This window comes from Anolis carolinensis, chromosome 3 (genome assembly GCF_035594765.1).
Source record: "Anolis carolinensis isolate JA03-04 chromosome 3, rAnoCar3.1.pri, whole genome shotgun sequence".
NCBI lineage: Eukaryota > Metazoa > Chordata > Lepidosauria > Squamata > Dactyloidae > Anolis > Anolis carolinensis.
The window spans coordinates 251,096,217-251,117,810 of record NC_085843.1 but is presented as its reverse complement, the minus strand read 5'-3'; the positions used below and the strand labels follow the sequence as shown (position 1 = coordinate 251,117,810).

Genomic DNA, 21,594 nt, shown 5'->3' with positions numbered 1-21,594 from the left:
ATAACAAGGAAGACATTTTCTGTGGGCTCCTGGGGATCCTTCAGAGATTCTGGACAAGTCATATATCCAGACATCTCCCAGCTGACCCCTACTCTCTAGCAGCCACTACATAGCCATGGGGGAACATTGAGTTTTGTGGGAAGGGAGCAGATACATATTTCATAGTTCATCCATGAAAGTACTTTGTGATACATCTTCCACCATAGGATGTTGGCCATACTTTGTACCTTTAAACTGAGGCTTTGGGATTGAACAAACAAAAGTGACTTCCAATTTGATGATTACCTGGTATATGCAGTAACAAGGCAACTAATTAGGCAGACTGCTACCTGGACTCATTTTAAATGACTTCTAGTACATCTTTCTGTATTAAAGTGAACATTCAGCATAGACTAACCATTATTTTTTTGCACATCTGGATTATATTAAACTATATCATTCCATCATCATGTTTACTGGTTTGGTTTCAGTTGTCTGATTGTTTTCCCCTCTCTCCTACATTATACATTATGTGCCCCCTGGCACTCTGTTTAGGAATGTGGTATAATCTGTTTTGTCACTGGTATACTTTTACAAATGTATTATGATAATATTATAATATTTCTGTTTATGGTAATACTTATATGTTGGATATGACTTGTTTGCCTATTTGTTTCTTTTGTGCTCCCTTTGTTTCTGGTGCTTCTGTTTTTACTATTTGGGTTAATCCATGGTTTCTGGCACCATGGGAGGTGAAATATAGCCCAGGCACCTGTGAGATGGTATGTGTGTGTATGAAGAGGATTAGTAGAGATAATAGAAAGAAGCCACAACATTGTGATACTACTATTATAAGCAGCATCCAACAGAGCTGGCAATGAGCTACCAGCAGGCATCCAATAATTCCATCTTCTGACTATACCATCTCAACCTTATTAAGCTTCATTGTAAACATATTGGGGAGAGCATCTGGCTGTAGAGAAGACTGAAAAAACACAATGGCTTCTCCTAAATTCCCATGGTTACTGCCTGCAGTGATGCTTCTGGACTCATATTTCGAAAACTACAGTGCACAGAGTTGCTGTCAAAAACCAAGTCTCTAAGTATAATTCCCTGAAGACAGGAGCATAGAAATTTAGCATTAAGACTGGCAAGCTCCAAAGTGTTGCCTGCTGCCAGTTTTCTTTCCCCCTTTTTTTCAGTTTAGGGGAAGGAGAAGTGAAACAAGTGGCAGGAAAGTGTGACAGTACTGAGAAGCTGATGTTTGGATTAGCAAATGGAGATTCAGGGATTTCCAAAGTTCCAATGTCTGAAATTCATTGCTATGACTCTTTATAGTGTTGCATACTGCTAGCACCTCCTAGAATGTATGCATTTATCTTGGAGAATTTCAGTTGCATACGGGTAGAAACAATATCACATGCTACATATGCTATGTTTTCTGCCGGCAGTGTATCACCTTTGGAATATAAATTAGATGACATTTCAGCCCCCGAGTCCAAATATATCCTGTGCACCTTTCTTCACATTTGAGGATAAGATAGACTGACTGAAAGCAAATATGACTGTGTGTAGCTTTGACATGTTGACCTAAATTAAATGATGCGGATATGATGGTGTTTAATGAATGCAGCTAGCTTACAGGCACCGGTGGCAGAAAAACACCTCGCTTCTAAATGGAGGCAACTGATATCAGTGAGGATGTGAAAAAAGAAAGATTCAATCAGATCAACAAAGAAACTTTTGTTCTTGGTGCTTTCATTGATTTAGTTTATATTGGCATAAAGTATGGGCCTGTTTAGTTGTTTCAAAACATGGTTTGTTTCTGTACACCTGTTGCAAATTTTGACAAAGAACCACAGTAGGTTTCGTGCTTATTCTTGCTTTATAAAATGTGATTTCCTATGGAGTGTTTGGGAAACTTTGGAGACTTTTAGTGGAGTATAGGTCTCCTGTGTCATATGCAGCCTGCTAGGCTTCTCCATCCATGCTATTCTTACATATAGCAAGGGTGCCACTTGTGTCCCTGGGGATACTTTTTGTGCCACCCATTCACTCTTTCTCAGGCAAAAAATGGAATAGGTAACTGATAGTTTGGCTCCAAAACTCCACAGGTATGTTGGGAAACAAACATAATTAGGAATATATTAGGAACCGAATTTCCTCTTCAGGCAGAAAGAGGTTTCTGATCTTGATTGATAAGACCATTTACTCAGCCACTATCACCTGTTTGTCAAAATCATGTGGTAGAGTATGTGTGGTGGGCCAGCTCAGATTGTAGCTGGAAAAGTGTATTTTAATGCTCTCTATTTAATAAAGCAGTCCATGAAAAAAATGCTATGTGAAAGGAAGAGGCATGTTCAGTGTGTGTGTGTTTTGGTATAAGGCAAAGAGAAATTTTAATCCCTTTTTCATGATGAGCAAAAAATATCCCAGAAATTATTTGTAAATACAGACATTAAAGAATTGCAATAGTCACATTTTAGGACAGACGAATTGAAAAGGGTCAGAAATCTTTTCCTTCATGCAAATTCAGTTTTTTTATAAAACGGAAATGTTAGTCTTGCCTGACAAGATGGTAGAGTCTTTGAAAGTCAAACTAGGTGTTCTCAGCTAAAAGAAGAAAAAAAAATCTATGTTCTGAAGGATGAATGAGTTATGTTTTTAATAACAGGGCTCTCGCAAAGCATTTGATTATGTCATTGACTAAGTGCCTGTTCCTATGTTTTATTAGTCACGAGCAACAGTGAAAACACTGTTTCCTCCCTAATTCCTCACCCCTAATTATCTTGTCTCAAATGTAAAGTAAGCCAGAGGTATCCATTTTGCATTGTTTGGATAAGACGTGATTATTAGAAAACCACATATGGTTGAGTTCACATTTGAGTTACACTTGTCAAATAGCTTTGTTTCTTCATGTAGAACATTCTTACAAGATACAGCCAATTTACACAAAAGGGAAGGAGTACCCAAATTATTGTTACTTACTGTTACAGAACTTTTTCTTTAGAAAAGATAATTGTGGCTATATATTAGGTGCATTGAATAAACTTCCGACCATCTGTCTAAGCTCAGTACTGAGTACTTCTGATAATCTTTTGGGACAGTGATCAAGTCATTGTCCTAAATCTTTATTTTAGTGAGAAGAGTACAAGAGTTACAAATATCCAACTTACAAATTACTCATAGTTAAGAAAGGATGAGACAACAAGAAGTGAGAGGAATCTATCCCTAGGAAGAGAAATTCATGGAGAAAAGGTGTTTCCACTGAAGCTTGATCACCAATCCTTGTTTTCACAAGCCAAATTTTTCAAAATCCAATGATCACATGGACAGAAAATGCAATGAAATCTTCTGATGAGGGGTACAAACAGTAAAATAAATACCACAGGGGTGTTAAACATTACCGATGCTCTCCAAAGCTAAAGAACATATATTTTGTGCTGGAGGTACACTTAAAATGTACCTGTTCCAACTTACATACAAATTCAACGCAAGAACCTATCATGTTCGTAACTTGGGAACTGCCTGTATGTATGCTTTGTTTACTTCTTAGGAACTCATATGACTATTCAAGATACTTTTTGGCAGATTTTTATGAGCTTTCAGATTAAATTATAGCAGTTGAGTGATACATACATCTTTGTAATATTGAAATGTCCTTGATGATTTAAGTTATTTTAAAATGCCTACACAAACATAATTTTTATCTTGGATTTCTGCAATAGGGTCTCCATTGTGTCTTAGAAGACATTAAAAAAAGTAGTGAAAATACATTGCAGTGACCCACAACTAAACAGAAGTCATTTGAAAAAAATGAAGTTTTAATTTGTTTTTCAGATGCTAATGTCTGAAGAGATCCCAAAGCCTTCCAGGAAAATTTTCCCTATAACACAGTCTGGTTTTGTTTTGTTTTTGTTTTTTTGCAAGAAATTATAAATTTTGAGGCAGAACAAATCAAAACAAGATTAGACTTCGGAATAGAAATATGGAAAGCTTATATCAAATCCAAGAAATTTTAGTAATCTAAAATAACAATTGTATTTATTTTTCCCACAAAAGTGTATTACAGTAATTTACATTCCATGTAAACATTGAAGACATAATCACTAGTGTTTCAGTTATGTTGTTCTAGCAAATAGGATGTAATTGCTGTTGAAAGTTCCTGAATTGAACAACAGAAGTCTTCTTCAGGCTTACAAAGTTAGAATCAAATGACCCACTCCCTTACTTGTCTGATTTCTCCTTCCCCCACCCCTGTCATAAATTCACTGTTCTTACTTCAACTCACTTGGCCAAGGAGTTGTGTCAATAGTCAGCTGGTAGTTATGATCTCCTCATTTTCTGTCATCTTCATTCTTGTGTCTGTTCAGGGCCATCCTGCTATAGTCATGTTTCTGCTATTGCGTCCTTCAGTCTTTCAGATTTCAGCCTTTCAAACTCTTTGTACTTTTCAGAGGAAGCTCTTACAAAAATCACAGGTGATTTCTTTGAGAGCAAGTCAAAGGCCTACATTCAATCCTTATTCTCCTTGAGCTTTCTGCAGCCATTGACACAGTTGATCATGCTCTTTTGTTGGATTGGCTTCATGCCCTTGGGTTTGCTGATTTAATCTTCAGTTGGCTTACATCTTTTCTCTCTTTTTTCACTTTTGGTTGGAGTCCCACAGTGTTCTGTTGATGTATGGCAATCCCATTAATTTCATAGGGTTTTCCTAGGCAAGGAAAACTCAGAGGTGATTTTCCCAGTTCCTTTCTTTGAAATATAACTACAGCACATGATGTTCATTGATAATTTCCTATCCAAGAACAAACCAGTGCTGATTTTGCTTAGCCTCTAAGATCAGGAGGGATCTTGTGCTTTTAGGGCAGTAGTTCTCAACAAGTGGCTCCCCAGGTGTTTCGGCCTGCAACTCCCAGAAATCTCAGCTACTTTACCAGCTGTCGGGATTTCGGGGAATTGAAGGACAAAACATCTGGGGACCCATCCTACCTTGTCCTCTGCCATTCAAGATTTCTATGAATTGTGATGCACATTCTTGTAAATACATTTGGAATGTTACAATTAGAAAGTAGGGGAGGTGGTGCAAATATGTCAGGACCCAGGCTGCAGAGCACCAATAACCATGCGCAGAGACCAGAATCTAACTAATATCTTTATTAAGGAAATATATAAAGTTAATAAAAACAAGTGTAGAATATAGTTCAGAAGTAGACCTTTCAGGAAAGGTCAAATATAGTCCAGGAAAACAATGTCCAATATGAGATATTAAGGTCCAAAGTTGTAATCCAATAACCGAAACACACACTTTGCCAAGCAAAGTGAGGGGAAATGACAAGGTCCTTTAGTCCATGGAGCTTAATGCAAGGCTGGGGAGCAAACTAGATTCTTGGCAAACAAGGCTTGATTCAAGGCAACAAGAAGCGAGGAGCAAGAACAGGGTCCGTGGCGAAATCCGTGGCGAGGTCCGGGGAACAAGGCAGGGCTGGAACGAGAGCAAGGTCCTGGAAACTGGAGTAGCGTAGTCCACACACAATCTACTCCCGAAGCTGACGAATTGACTCCGCAAGGATTCCTTTGCGGCCAAACATCTATATAGGATCTTGTTTTCCCGCCCAGGAACACTTTCTCTGGGGAACAAGAAACGAAACCTATACTGTCCAGATGCATGACTCCTTAAAGTTTCCCAAGGGAAGCAGACTTAATCAGCTAATTGTCTGGCAGCTATCCTGGCGCTCCGGCGAGTCGCCTCCCGAGCGCTTCTATCTTGATTATAATAAACCCGGCGAGAAAATGGGGGAGATTTCTGCTCAAGGCTTGTTTGGCTGTCTTCTTGTGGGCAAACATCTTGCAGGTGCAAGGGCTCCAATTCTGGCAGAAACGGTGGGAAACCCAAGTTTTCCTCTTCATCTGCCACAATAGTACTTGGAACGGGACTACATGGCCCATGAGTCATCACAAAATAGTAGTAAACTGATGATTGCACTAGGGTGACATCATTAGAAGGTGTGACAGAAACCATGGGTTGGGAGAGAAGTGGGCAAGGAGGAAGGGAAAGCCCTCACTAAATTCAGTGGTAGGAAGAATATCTAAATCACTTCCATGGTCTAGATGTAGAGTCTTCATGGAGGTGTAAGAGGGGACATGATAAATATGTAATATTGATTTAGGTTAAACTGCAAATAAGGGATAAAGAACTGGAATTTATACTAGAACTCTTTTTTCTGGAAAGGACTCCACTGAAGTCAATAGGAAAAAATGCTAAATTAAATTATGTTTAATTGTTAACCTTTATCATTGTTAACCTTTATCAGTGTTTAGTTCAAAAGAAGAAAGATCCCTTCTTGATATCTGTGTCACAGTATTTGGTTTGGGGTTTTTTAGCTAGCAATATCTCTTGCCCCATTCTTCCTGTCATAAGTGAACCTTTGCTGAACTGTTACTTGGTGTCACATCTCTTCTTGTCTTGCTTGTATTTCTGCTGCTTAACCTACATTTTGGACAGGAGGCAATATTATTCATGTGGAAAGTCCCTATTAAGATTACATGTGTCATAGTGTGTTTCTTGTGAAAGAGTTAATTCATCTTATGAGGGGGTGCATCTATACTGTAGAATTAATGCAGTTTGACACTACTTTAACTGCCATGACTCAATGCTATTGAACCTTGGTAGTTTGGTGAGGTACCAGCAGTCTTTGGCAGAGGAGGCTAAAGACCTTTTAAAACTACAGCTCCCATGGTTTCATAGTATTAAACCATGGCAGTTAAAATGATGTCAAACTGCATTAATTCTAACCTTGGCCATGCACCCAATGAGATCATTTAGTGCAGGGGTCCTCAAACTTTTTAAGCCGAGGGCCGGTCCACAATCCTTCAGAGTGTTGACGGGCCGGATTATCATTTGAAAAAAAAATACAAACAAATTCTGATGCACACTGCACATGTCTTATTTGTAGTGCAAAAACAACAACAACAACAACAACAACAACGAAAGAACAATACAATATTTAAAAATAAAAATAATTTTAACCAACATACATTTATCAGGATTTCAATGGGAAGTGTGCTCCTGCTTCTGGCCAATGAGATAGTCGTTAATTAGGGTTGTTGTTGTTGTTGTTGTTGTTGTTGTGTGCTTTCAAGTCATTTTAGACTTTGGGCGAACCTAAGTCTAAAATGTATTTATTTATTTATTTATTTACTGCATTTATTTACTACATTTGTATCACACCCTCATAATTGGCTTACAAATTATATGTACATACAATATATTATATTATTAGCATAGCACAATATTAGCATTATATATTACTTTATTGAACTATACCACTATACTATAATATTATTAGTAATATTATATGTAATATAGAATATATAATTAATATTATTATATGGTATTATTATTAGTGTTATATCGTATTACATTATAATATTATTATCAATATCATATGTATATACAATATATTATATTATAAAACTGAGGGCGGGGGCCAGGTAAAAGACCCCCGGGCCTTAGTTTGGGGACCCCTGATTTAGTGTTACAGAATTTTCCTTTACATTTTATACATTGTAAAATGAACATAGGTCAGGATGATAGACTGACAGATAATGTAGAGATCTATACTCAAATGGGGAAAAAATCTAGTGGCATTGTCCATGAAAACACTGTCCACTGTCTATGAATGCTTACCTTGTAATAGAGTCTCTACTTTTGGCAATAGCAAACTATCATGACTGCCCCCTGGGAAGCCTCAACTAGTTTTTTATGCACACCTACTTTTAGAATACTGTTAAAACATACAGCGTATTGCAAGTATACACACGATAACAAGCCAAGGTTAAAACCATCCAGAGTTCATAAGCCATAAACAATCAGCCACCTTCCCAGAAACCGGGAGATAAACAAATTGCAGATGATTTTGGCTTCTTTGCAGGTTTTTTTGTTTGTTTTATCTGTCATCATATGCTAATACAGATACAAATACTTATAGTTTGGAAAACTTTGATAACATAACATGTTTCTAGAAAGATATGAATTTCTTTTAAGTGAAAAATACCACACATAATTAAAATGAATTTCAAATTTCACATATATGTATCTGTACAAGTCTGTAGCTAGAATTCTTAAATAGACAATAAAATGAAAACAACTATGTGATAGTTTCCTTTGTGGTTTTCATGTTTAGTGTGCAGTGTTGAACTTATATATTAATATTGAAAATTCTGTTAATTCAAAAGAGAACATTTCTGGAAGATATAATAAAATGTTAATATTTAAAAGAAGGCTGTTGAACTCACTTTGGGTTGCCTTTGATAACTTTGCCGTTTATGTTTGATGGGTTGGATCATGCTTTAATATCACTGAAATCTTTGAGTTGCATCCATTTGCAGCTGCCCCAATCACCAAAATTCTGGTCACAGAAAAAAGAAGTGGAGTGATTTGGGAGAATTTTCCCCATCATTGCAGCTCTAAATCTGACCTGGAAAATCTGTCACCCTAAAGATCAAATTCAAGGCACATCATGGACGACAAAAAGGATGTCATAGTTGTTGAAAATTGCTCCCCTCCCATTCATGCTGTCCATCGGTTTTGGATACAGTCTAAAGAGAGTTTAATCATGACCACCTTGTGTCACTGAGGAAACTAAGTCTGGATCCAATCCAAAAATCCTAACTGTTACAGGCATGGTTATTACATTCAGTTCATTACTTTTCTTTCCTTGTATAAAACTTTGTTTAAAAAAAATACCAGTTACAAGAGCCACGGTATAGTAATGCCAAGTTTAAACAAAAGATTAAAGAAGAAAGAAATATCATACGCTGATATATATTATTTGACATCTGAATATCAGTGGTTTGGGTAACTCGAGTGGTTCGAGATGGCCAGCTTCCAGCACTGCTAATCAAAAGCTATTATACTACTATTCCATCTTTCCTCTCTTAACGAAAAGGAAGAAAAGGTAGAAGCAGTTTTGGGGAAGCATGGGAAATTTACAAGATGATGCTATCTTGATTTTGAGAAGATTTTGTGAAAGAAACTGGGTGAATACACAAGAAAAACCCTTTGAAACGATCTGTGTTTATAACTTGGTTCACATGTTCATGTGAGTAGATTAATAGGTACTGCTCTGGCAGGAAGGTAATGTAGTCATGCCAGCCACATGACCTTGGAGGCATCTATGGACAATGCTGGCTCTTCGGATTAGGAATGGAGATGAGCACCACACCCCAGAGTCGGACACGACTGGACTTAATGTCAGGGGAAGACCTTTACCTTACTTTACCTAACTTGACTAGGTCTCAGTAAACAACTTCATTCTGTTCACATTTAGTCATGTCTAATATGTGGAAAGTGTTTCCTCATAGTGACAGTCAAGGTGAGAAGAAAAATGGACTGTTAAATTCCTGACAAGATGCTGAAGATCACAGTGTGAGCTAAAAAATATAAAGCTGCAATCCAAACAAAGTCAAGCAATTTTGGATAGGGTTAAAAAAAATTCATATGAAGCTTGTATACCGAATATCCAGCATGCCAGACCCTCCTGGAATGTGTGGTTTGGCCAAAATTGACAAAATGGATACGAATCAGAAGATAAAAAAATCATACAGTTTTAGATAACAAAATCCAGTAAATAGGATTGGATAAGTTTTGTTCTGGTTGGTGCAAAGGAAGGGCACTGAATAAAGATAGAGCAAAACATTTTCCTACCAGAGTTGAAACAAGAGATGGTCTTCAAGTATAAAGTCAATTGGACTGGCAGTTGACTCTTTCATGAACATTGATGATGAGACACCTGTCCAGAATACCTGAAGGCAACAGGTTAGTTTAGGAAGTTCAGCATGCAATTGCTCCAACACCTTCTTACTCCTTCCAAGCAACTGTTACCTGAAGTAATTACCTCACTCTACATAAAGTTAAGGCCAGTTGGATCTTAAGATATTGAAATAGTAGGGAAAGATAGGAAGAATGAAGAAAATATTACAACTTGTATTTTTTTTTCAAGTTGGTATGAAAAGAGCCTGCTGTTTCTCATTTAAGGAAAATAATTGTGAGGTTATTGATAGTCAGTTGCTGAGCAACCAGATGAATCTTCCTTGTAAGCTGCAGAGAACAACAAGTCCTTAAAATGATAAGGTTTGCACATGTATGAACCTGATGTTTGGTGAACTCCTTCTTCCCACATAGCAGTACAATATGGAGACAACAAAAGTACATTGAGGTGAATTAGCTGTGAGAGCTGAATGGCTCTTTGTACAGGCTTATATTACCTGGTTATGGGAAAAGTACTGGAAGAGTACCTGTGGCTGGTAAGTAGCTGAATGTGGGAAAAATGACAGCTCATCCACCTGAAGAAAGAGTTTGTGACTGTAAATGGCTAGCTCAAACTACCTTCAGCTTGAGGGGGAGAAGACCACAAGAGGAGCTATCCGAGCTGAGACCCAAACCCCATTTAGACTCTACCTACAATCATATAATGAATCTACACTGAGCATTTAATGGTGGTTCACTTGGATTATATGGCAGTGTAAGTGGGATCTTAGGCCCCATCTACACTGCCAGATAAAATAGATTATCTGCTTTGAACTGGATTATATGACAGTGTAGACTCAAATAATCCAGTTCAAAGCAAATATGATGGATTATCTGTTTTCTTCTAACTTTTAATTCTACTCAGGAAAATGTACGCAATTTTAGACCCTATAGTATGGTGTAAAATCAGGGACACTGGATGGCTTCAATGACAATCCAAATTTTGAAAGATATTTTCTTTAATATGTGAACTAAACTCAGAGTAGATTCATCACCTCATGATATTTGAGTCGCTAACATGTCCTATGGACAAGTCATCAGAAGTGCTTCCTTTTAGAAGTATATCTTGTCTCAAACCTTTTAATGCTAAGGGTTCTTCAAGTATGTGAATAGGCTTAAGGGGCAGACCTTATTTATGTGCATTTTCTTAAAGGATTTTGACAAAAACTTTCATGATAGGATAGCGCCTATCATGTGTTGGATCAGAAACTGGTTAGTCTAGGCTGAGAATAGGAATGAAAATTGAGTTCTTGTAATTGTGAGATGTAAACATACACTTTTTGACTTGTTCAGTTACAATTTAGCAAATGGGGTAGTCAGTGATTGCTGATGGTATCAAATTATTTGTGGAGGTTATAACAAAAACATATTGTGAAGGCTATCCCCAAACCAAGGAGTAGACCAAGGGCTGGCAATGTGGAAGGCATTGTACAAACCATAGTATTTTACGTATAATACCACTTCACACAAAAACCTTTCCTTTTTTGTGAAAAAATTCCCCAAAGTTAAAAAAAAATCAAAGAAAGATGTACAAATCTTCTTTCAGTCTCCCTCATCATTTTTCAAATTTTCATTCGGGCACATGATAATGAGATAAGGAATGTCATAGTGGAAGCTCATGCATCATGCAAACCTTGACATTGACATTGATGGATCTCTTCCTAAAATCATTTCTGGATTATTATTCTGGGCTCCCAACGTTGAGCTGCCTTTGAAGAGTGCTTAGAGACTGCAGATGGATTAGAATGATACATTCTTATTATTTTGAACTCCCCCCCCCCAGTAATTTTATTATTGTTTTAATTAATGCTTTCCACTTTCTCTTTAATTTCTGTGTATTCTGTTTTCAAACATATATTTAATTGCTTTTTGTTGACATTGTTTTTTCCTTCAACTGTTTAGGTTTTTATATTATGGGAATGTGTAGCCAAATGGGTGAGGACAGAGATGGAAAAATCACTTATTTGGCATTGATTGTCTCAGAATACAACAGGTAGCAGAGGTAAAGGTTTTTCTATTGGAAGATTTTGGGAGCTGTAATCCAAAACAGTTACATTTCCAAGCTCTGCTGCAGTGTAAAGTGTTACCTTTGAAAATCAATTCAGAGCAATGGCTCTGCCTTACAAATGTTTCTCCCTAGAGGGTGCCATAGACTAATTTTTGCAGGTCCTAATTTATTTGTTTATTTAGCAGTTGAGTCGCATTTTAAGGACATTACACCATTCTAGTACTGAGAAAGTGTTGCATTTTGAAAATGTACATAGTTGTCCTTCTTGAAGAGTTAAAGGTTCTGTTTCTGGTTTTAGCACAGCATGAAAAAGTAAAAAAGAAATTCCCTTAAAATATATTTAACCATATACTGTACATAGAAACTTTAGAAGATTTAGAATATCTGTGGTTTGATCCCCCCATGCAGTGTTTTTGAACAATGAATGTAATCAGCCAGTTCCTGTACTGTGACATGTTTCAGCTTTTGAATGGCAAGGCCAATCTAATTCCGTAACTTGTTTAACCACACTCACTTGAAATTACTTGACATTAATCATACTTGAGTTTGCTTTTAAAAGCAGGGTGTAATTGGTTCTATTCCAATTTATGCATTTATCATGAATTGCTGGATAATTAACATAAACTACCCTTCCTTTTCACTCATTATTCAAATATCCTGCTTCCTGAATAGTTCCTCTGCTTTCTCTGTTCTAAGATGTGTTTAGTGTGACTGCACTGATGTAGAACTTGGTGAGAAATCACACAATCCTTCAAGTATCATTGCTCTTCCACACAGCCGCATAATCCAGAATATCAAGGCTGATAATCCACATATCTTCTTTGAACTGGGTTATCTGAGTCCACACTGCCATACATTCCAGTTCAAAGCAGATAACATGGGATTTTCTGCCTTGATATTCTGAGATATAGAGCTGTGTGGAAGGGCCCTTAGTCACTACTCCTCTTTCCACAAGACAGCTGGGCTTTCTCAGCTTTGTCCATTTTAATAGGACTTGTCACAGCTGCAAGACATGAAGGCATGTGCCTATGGTTTGTAATGATTTCAAATCAGATTTTGGTGTAAGAGAGTGGCAATATAAATTTGCATGCAGATCCTAGTTTTGACTTTGGTAATAGGCTCTCTCATTTTGTTCACACACACACACACACACACACACATATACAGTATATAGTTTAGGGACCTTCTACACAGAAATATACCTCCACACAGCTGAATAAAATCCCACAATATCTGCTTTGAACTTGGTTATCTGCATCCACACTGCCATATATCTCAGTTCAAAGCAGAAAATTTGGAATTTTATTCAGCTGTGTGGAAGGGGCCTAAGAAATGAAACTCCTCTTCAAACACATTTATAAAACTACTCCCTTCCATTAAGAGTTCTTGATCCACCAGAGATGTTCTTATTTATTAAATACCCTAACTTTTGCTGAACAGGGCACTCAAGGCAGATAATGACAAAACAGAGGTGAAAATGTGTTGTCGAAGGCTTTTATGGCCGGAATCACTGGGTTCTTGTGCATTTTCCGGGCTGTATGGCCATGTTCCAGAAGCATTCTCTCCTGATGTTTCGTCCACATCTATGGCAGGCATCCTCAGAGGTTGTGAGGTGTCATACCTTACAACCTCTGAGGATGCCTGCCATAAATGTGGGTGAAACATCAGAAGAGAATGCTTCTGGAACATGGCCATACAGCCTGGAAAATGCACAACAACCCACAGAGGTGAAATATTTGATTGATTAAAAAAACAAGAGCAAATACATTAAAAGACACAAAAAATAACAGTAAAGATATAGCTGCTTCTGACCCACTGGATTTCTTTTGACATCAGACCAGCCTCCGTAAATAAGACCCGGCTAAACACAAATATTTTTGTTACTGAATTGAAACAAAGCTTAGAAAAAGAAGTGTGTCCAGTCTTCACTGGCAATTGAGGGTAGCCATTTTTTGCTAAGAACACAGTTTGAAAAAGTTTCTGGCTGTAGGATTCTGGGATATAGAATTTTTAAAAATTGACATTTCTAAGGGTTGGGAGGGAGGCACACATTTGGAATATAAGTTGCATGTGAATTACAACTCTTTCAACATTCCTTACTGTTTTATGAATTCACTTTAACTGAATTTAATTTTTGAATGCTTTGTTCTTTGTGCTTCAATGTTGTAAAGTCCTTTAAGAACTTCTGTTCAAAAGTAGAATAGTATTTTATACAATGTCATATTAGAACATAATAATATAAAAGCTTGATTGTCTTAGTTTAAAAACAAAGTAAGTGGGTTTGCATGTGTAGCCGCTCTCTTTTACTTCAGTCCAGTTGCTGTGCAGTTAGTTGCCTTGGTGGGAGCACAAAACTCCCACTCTCTGGCTTGTGTCTCTACTTCATTTTCAAGGGGTTTCTCTTTCTGCTTTGGGTTAAACTTTTTGTTTTCTCCTCCTCCAAAGAAATGAGTGTAGGCCACAACTCTGTTTCCTAGGCACGTCTTGTGTTACAGTTTCCTCTCTAGCTCTCCTTATGGAAGTGCTTAAAGAGCATATTTCACTCAAGGAGAATTATCTGGCACCCAGAACTTTATTACCATAGAAACTAAATGTCATAAAACCTTTTTCCCCAAGCACTGAAATACAACATGAATATAAGAGCAACACCTGTCATGCAAGAGGCATTAATGTTGCCCAAGGCTATACAACAGTTTCCCTAAGAACAAACCATGTAAGCTGTGAAGAAAATTGGACTGATTCTCAACAGATGCTGTTATGATTCGCCTTGTTAAGAATTTGGGTCTTTGCTCAGCTGCTAAGTCTATGGCCAAAGTGTCAGCTCCAGACTCATGCACAGATAGGAAAAATGAAAATACAAAACCTGCAGAATAGAAGCAGTGAGAGTTCTCATTTGGAGCAAATGACACAGCTATGCCACTGTGTTTACTGCAACCAGATTTTTTTTAACAGCATCTGACTTACAGGATCTACAGCATGTTTTTTTTTTTACTAGAATCCAATAAGGTAATAAAGCACTTGTAAGCTCTGAATAATTAAAAAGTGGGAGTGGGGATTTGTACAGGTGTGCAGACTTCACTGTTGGAGTGGTGCTACTGACCGATTGGGCTTGGTAATAATGAAGCTCAAGGGAAGCTCTCCATGGGCCCAGAATAAATGTTTATCAGGTCTGAGGGACAGCATACTAATGTCTGTGTCCAAGATGGGACACGTACCAACACATCTGCAGCTGGAAAATGGAGTCAGAATGAGTGGCAAGTGATACCAACCCAGGACTGTTTTCTCTTGCCAGCATCACAATACCAAAAGCTCACACAGAACCAAAAATTACATGTCCTTGTGTAGTGCCAGCAGCAGCGATGGAGCACCTAAGCCAGTGATTCTCAACCTGGGGTCCCCAGATGTTTTTGGCTTTCATCTTTCAGAAATCCTAACAGCTGGTAAACTGACTGGGATTTCTGGGAGTCGTAGGGCAAAAACATCTAGGGATCCCAGGCTGAGGACCACTGACCTAAACTTCTTGTGAACCTGGAGCATTTGCTCCAGCTGTACCACATACAGAAGACCCTTGGTAACTGTTGGGGTTTGCTTTCAGCAACCTCCTCCTTATGGATGCTCTAAACCTATTATATAGAATGATATAGTAAACTTGTGAAGGGGGGGGGGAGTCGGGGGAGCAGCATGTTAAACCACTGAGCTGCTGAACTTGCAGACCAAAAGGTTGCAGGTTCAAATCCAGGGAGTGGAGTGAGCGTCCACTGTTAGCCCCAGCTTCTGCCAACCTAGCAATTCAAAAACATGCAAATGTGAGTAGATTAATAGATACTGTGGGAAAGTATTGGTGCTCCATGCAGTCATGCCGGCCACATGACCTTGGAGATGTCTACGGACAATGCCAGCTCTTCGGCTTAGAAATGGAGATGAGCACCAACCCCCAGAGTCAGACATGACTGGACTTAACATCAGGGGAAACCTTTACCTTTACCTTTATCGTAAATTTGTGTCCATTACTTAAAATGACAATATAAAAATCAAATCATAGATTGTTGAATCTGTGGACAAGGAGAAGTGACTGTATTCTTTAGGATTAAAGATTTTGACCACAAAAATGTATTTTCAGCACCCAGAATGAGTGGGCCTCCACCTGAATAAAAACCTACCTCTGGTATCATCAAGTTTTCTTTATTTCAGAAATATAATCTGGGAAGGGGAGACATCCATGTTGGCCTGCTGGAAACCTCTGCTTTCTTCTCAGCTCTGTTCTTGGAATTCTTTAGTGAGATGACAAGAAAGAAGAAAATGTTGCCTGTCAAAAAGCTACGAGACTTGCACAGTGTCTGCCAGTGCTGCTGTTATATCTGTGTTATCTCAGATATCTCTCTGAATGAGAGAGACAGAGAATATATCTAAGTATTTGTAGTCAGTTTAGTCTTGCTACAAGCAAAGAGGAACATTTGGCAGTGAGTGGCATGCTTTTCAAGAACTCATTTCATCGCCTTGGTAAATATTTTCATTAATATGCTGCTCTGTTGTGAGAGATTACAGAGTAATTAAAGGCTAATCAACCCTTGTGTGAAATGCTTCCAGGGAACAGCACCATTTAGGCTTCCTCCCTCCCTCCCTCTTGTTCTCTTAACAATTGATTTCATGAAACAGCCATTCCAAAGATTACATCAACAGGAATTACAGGCTTGCTCAAGTCCCCATGAAAGTCAGTGGCAGAGTTCCCATTTCCTCCCAAAACAAACCAGACTCCTTTGTGTGAGAGTAAAGAGAAACTTAAAAAGAAAGAGTGAAGGCAGATGTGATTGTAAATGAAATAAGGTGCTAAGAAGTATTAGCCGAAAGGAATGCCGATCCTCTTGCAAATGTGTTTGCAACCGTCACTGTACTTTTCATTGGTAAGAAAAAGAGGTCTAGTGCCAACTTCTTACCTCACACAATTACACCATTACAATTTTGATATTTGTCCAAACTGTGCCATGTGATTTCTAAGCACCTCTTTAGTTCCGTTCTGAATGACTTCTCCGCCAGTGGTTAGAATGCTAAGCTGCTCACAGCCTGCTGGTTTCCTCCCTCCTCCTTCTCTGGTCTTAATTATTTATCACTTAAACATTTACAAATGCTTCTCAATTGGTTACTTTGCTTTGGGGAGGGCAAAGGGTGTGTGTGTGTGCTTAATTCCTTCTGAGTGATCTGTTCCTTGGAGAGATTTACCACACACACGCTGCCTCTGCCAATGTGAAAAAATATCCTAATATTTTCCCCAACAACTGCAACTCTACTATTAAAAAGCATTTCAGAAGTAAGCAGCAGCAGCTCTCTAAGGCAGCAATGTTTGGATGTGAGCTATATACATGCTGTTTTGCATTTCTTCTACTTCTTCTGCTTTGTGTGCTTTAAACCTGCTAGCTACATTTCAGAGTATGAAAGACTTCCCCCAAAGCTCTCTGTTCATATCAGTGCCCCTCCAGTGAAGCAAAAACCAGTTTCTCCTCCTTAATAAAGAATTATGAAAAAGCATTCATGTTCACTTATCTTGGTCAATTCTGCTTATGGCTGTCATCCTGGTGTTCCTCTGTGCAACTATTAACAGTCAGTAAATTGAGCCTTCCCAGGTTTTATTAAACAGCTGGTTTCTGCTTTTCAGCTTTGGGAATCTGGGATCAGGAGAAGGATTAGTGTGAAAAGCAAGGAAAATTGTTCTGTGTTTTCAGGCACAGTAGTAGCAAAAGGGAAAGAAAAAAGGGACCTTAATACCATATGTGAGTGTAGTTTTCAGTGGATCAGATCTTTCCTATATCTGCATCCAAGCTATTTGGTTGTGATCAGATGATTGCAGCTCAAGGAAACGATTGGAGAGAGCTGGCTGACTGGCTGGCTGGCTGGCTGCAGCTGCACTGGAGTCTGTGTGCAGGGACAAGGAGCTTCTGTTTTTCAAACATAGCATAAACATAGAAGTTATTTTGTAGGCTTCAGGATGCAGCTATGGGTTGTGCTGCCAGCATTGTTCTCCTTCAAGCCTTTCGTTCAGTGGTACAGAGGAACTGTGCGCATATTTGTAGACGACGGCAAGAGGAATTGTCAGATGAAATCCTGCCTCTGGATAGTGATGATGAAATGAGCAGACCCAGGACTCTGATCATCATGGTACAGTATACTTTTATCAAACAGGCACTGTTGAGAGGGCTATTAGGACAGATGCTTGGTGATTTCTTGACTTGCAAGAGAGATAGAGGGAGAGGAGGTTGAAAGTGCATTTGCTAAAAGACTTGGAAGTTTAAAGCCCTCCAAGTGAAAATGGGTGTTGTAACCTAACAGATCCTAATTTTCATTTTTTCCACCAATTCAAATCAAGAAAGACTTGTATGCAATATAGAAAGAACTCTTTCACTTTCTGATTTTTTCAGTGTTTAATTCTATCTACTGTGTTTATTCTCAGATCATAAAGTTCTGAGTGTTTATACTTTGAATCCTGATGTATAGCCAATGTGTGTATATACAGAGAGTAGGTATCTCTGACCTTCCAACTAAACTTCTATTTCAGTAGTATAGAAACAATCACATAACCAAGATGTTTTTGATTAGTTTCAGACAACGAATTGTTGCAACAAGCCATCCTTTGCTGCCTTCAAGTAAAAGAGAGTTATTGATTGGTTGGTTGATTGACTATCATGCTAATAGGTTTGTTAGCAATAGGCATATGTATTAGAAGCAGTCTCCTAGATTATGAATTAATGATAAGAGATCTATTTTTATCTTGCTTTACTTGGGAAGAGCCATAGGGACATGAGTGCAAAATGAACTTCCATTCTAAACCATGTATTATATTTGTACCAGAATCTCTATATTGATAGCCATATCTATTAAAAAGCAGCAAGCGTAAGCCTGAGTGTGCTGAAATTAGAAAATCCTCCCCACTCCACTGCTTTTCCTTTTCAGTTCCCAAATGCAAATACTCCAGCTTAATTACTATACCATACTTTTCTGATCTGGGTGATAAAATAATAATAATAATAATAATAATAATAATAATAATAATAATAATAATAATTTTATTCTTATATCCCGCCCCATCTCCCCGGAGGGACTCGGGGCGGCTTACATGGGGCCATGCCCAGACACGACAGCACAAATCAGATAAAACATTAAACCGAGCAGTAAAACTTCAACATGATTAAAAACAGTCATAATAGTCAATATAGACAATAATATTAAAATCCCGATTTGGGTCAAAAGATCCAGGCCAAGGTGCAAAGCAATATCAAGTTATTAGAGAGGGATAATAATACAGCAGGTGTAATACTTAAAGTGCTAAATGAATCCTAAAAACAATCCAGAGGGTCTACTGCTTAATAGGTAAATAGTTTTGATTGCCTGGTTTTTCACAATTTAGCCGATGTTACCATGACCACAGCACTTTGCTTTCAGAGTCACTAACACATTGGATGAGCTATCACTAGTCCCAAGGCAGGTATGATGTTGCTTAATGTTATTAATATTGCTCAAATCTACTTGAGATGCTTCAGTACACATAGAGAGGTGTAATATTGCTGATTATAATCTAAGCTTCTCCTGAACAGTTGTAGCTTAGTGAAGAGTGTTTTTGTCATTCCGAGTCCTTGAAATGGCTAAAATGTAAAAGGAAAAAAGGGACTTGCAGTTCCCAACTCAGAACCTATGGCATAGCCACATGTCTTTTACTATCAGCATATTCTGTTCCTTTTGTATTATTCATGGTGCAAGGTACCCCAGCTTTTACCTGTCCTCAGCCATTACAAACAGGAAAGAAAGAGAACACTCTTGGGCAATTCAGGTATTCAAGGTAAAAAGTTGTCCAGAGACAACTAGTAATGTCACTGTAACACTGTAATCTTGACTCTGAGAACTTCGTTGCCGTATGTTTTCAAGTCATCTCCAACATCATGATCCTGAAGCTAAACTATCATGATGTTTTCTTGGCCTCCCAGTGGCGTAGTCCAACTCTAACTACTGTACCATACTGTTTTTCTCTTTGAGAACTGCAGTATTTTTTTTTGTAAAATTATAACATTTCACTAACTTTGTGAGATTATATTTATTGATAGTGTAATCTCATATTTCAATGTCTTAAAGTTCTGACCCATGAGGACATGTACTTTAATTTTGTTTTATATAGCAGGTGATGTAAACCTGGCATGGGAAACTTGTGTTCCTCCAATATTGTTAAACTACCAATCCCACAATTGGCCAGACTGATTAGGGATGATGGGAAATGCAGTCTAGTACCATTGGTACCCATTTTGATGCAGCTGGAATCTGTGTTTCTCATATTCAAATCCAACATTTATTACTTGGCAGGGTTTATAGGACTAAGAGTAAAAGTCTTGTTTTGCAAATTGGTGGCTTTCTAGTGAGCTGAAATGTCTTATTGCATTGTAATATTTATTAATTATTAAGGCTGATGTATTTATTGATTGATTTATAATGCATCCATCATTATGATGTTCCAGGTAAATGTACCTAATATACTAGTACAACAACACAGTGTTCCTCCTATAACAAATTATAATCAATAAATCTGATGCTAGCTCCAAATCCCACTTTGTAATCCCTCAGCATTTCACAGCCATAAATAAAGGCATAAGAGTGTATAGGAAATCTAACATCATGCATCAAATGATGATTGGTACAGTATCAGCTGAATACTTGCTATTATTCCTGCCTTTCATCACTGACAGCTGAACGATTGCTCTATTTTAAAACCAGTTCATTCTTCTTATAAAATTCAATTGTCTGACACTCTTAGGACAAAAAGGTTTCCATATTTTAAGCCTCCCCCCCCCCCCCCCGATTTTGAAATTCAGTAGAGTCTCACTTATCCAAGCTAAACGGGCCAGCAGAACCTTGGATAAGCGAATATCTTGGATAATAAGGAGGAATTAAGGAAAATCCTATTAAACATCAAATTAGGTTATGATTTTACAAATTAAGCATGAAAATTTCATGTTATACAATGAATTTGACAGAAAAAGTAGTTCAGTACGCAGTAATGTTATGTTGTAATTACTGTATTTACGAATTTAGCACCAAAATATCACGATATATTGAAAACATTGACTAAAAAAATGGCTTGGATAATCCAGAGGCTTGGATAAGCGAGACTCTACTGTGCATGAAATTACATATACATAGTTATGAGGGAAAGGGGTTAGTCACACAAGCCCTGCTACATCACTACCAGAAATGCAATGGTGGAAATGGAAGATATAGAAGAATAGGACTCCGCTTTCATAAGGCCACTGTAAAAAAGCAGATCTCCCAGATACCTCCTTGACTCTCAGCACACTTTCCACACTTTTTAGCTAAGTAGTTGGGAAGGGAGGGTAAAATCCTTCCCATTCCCTCCAACTCTGTATCTTTCTCATAGTCTCTTAGTTGAATATAGATGGCAGCCAATGGGGGTCATTCTGCACTCATCCATGCAACCATTTTCAGGGTGCCTGCTCTATCACATGCCACAATCCAAAAGTGAATGTGAAAACATCTGGGATATCTACTTTTTACAGGAGCCTTGTATGCAAACAGAGTCCTCACCCTATTTTATTTCCCCAATCAGGGATCCTTGAGGAAGACCTCAGTAGCTGCTAGACATGTGACTAGACCCCTTTCCTCAAGCTGAAAGTGGACAGATGGTGGCAAAACGTTACGGTTTTTGGAACATTTTGGATCTTTAGATACAGAAGAGAAAACCTGCAGCAATAAAGATACATGACACAATAAGTATGCATGTCTATAATGAATGGGTGGCTGAGTT

General features: G+C 38.0%; 1 protein-coding gene across 10 annotated transcripts in view; it reads left to right on the top strand.

The window, feature by feature from the left end:
• The window catches only part of dock10 (dedicator of cytokinesis 10), a 210,030-nt gene that overhangs the window by 20,102 nt on the left and 168,334 nt on the right, over nt 1-21,594 (top strand). For 3 of the 10 annotated variants that reach the window (XM_062976584.1, XM_062976586.1, XM_008106265.3), the window contains exon 1: nt 17,589-17,948. The exons of 3 other annotated variants lie outside the window; for them this stretch is intronic. In XM_062976584.1, coding sequence (XP_062832654.1) covers nt 17,787-17,948 — 162 coding nt within the window. In that variant the 5' untranslated portion in view covers nt 17,589-17,786. Of the gene's footprint in view, nt 1-17,587; nt 17,949-21,594 lie in introns of those variants that run through there. 4 more of the 10 variants (XM_062976591.1, XM_008106276.3, XM_062976585.1 and 1 more) reach the window with 3 other exon arrangements.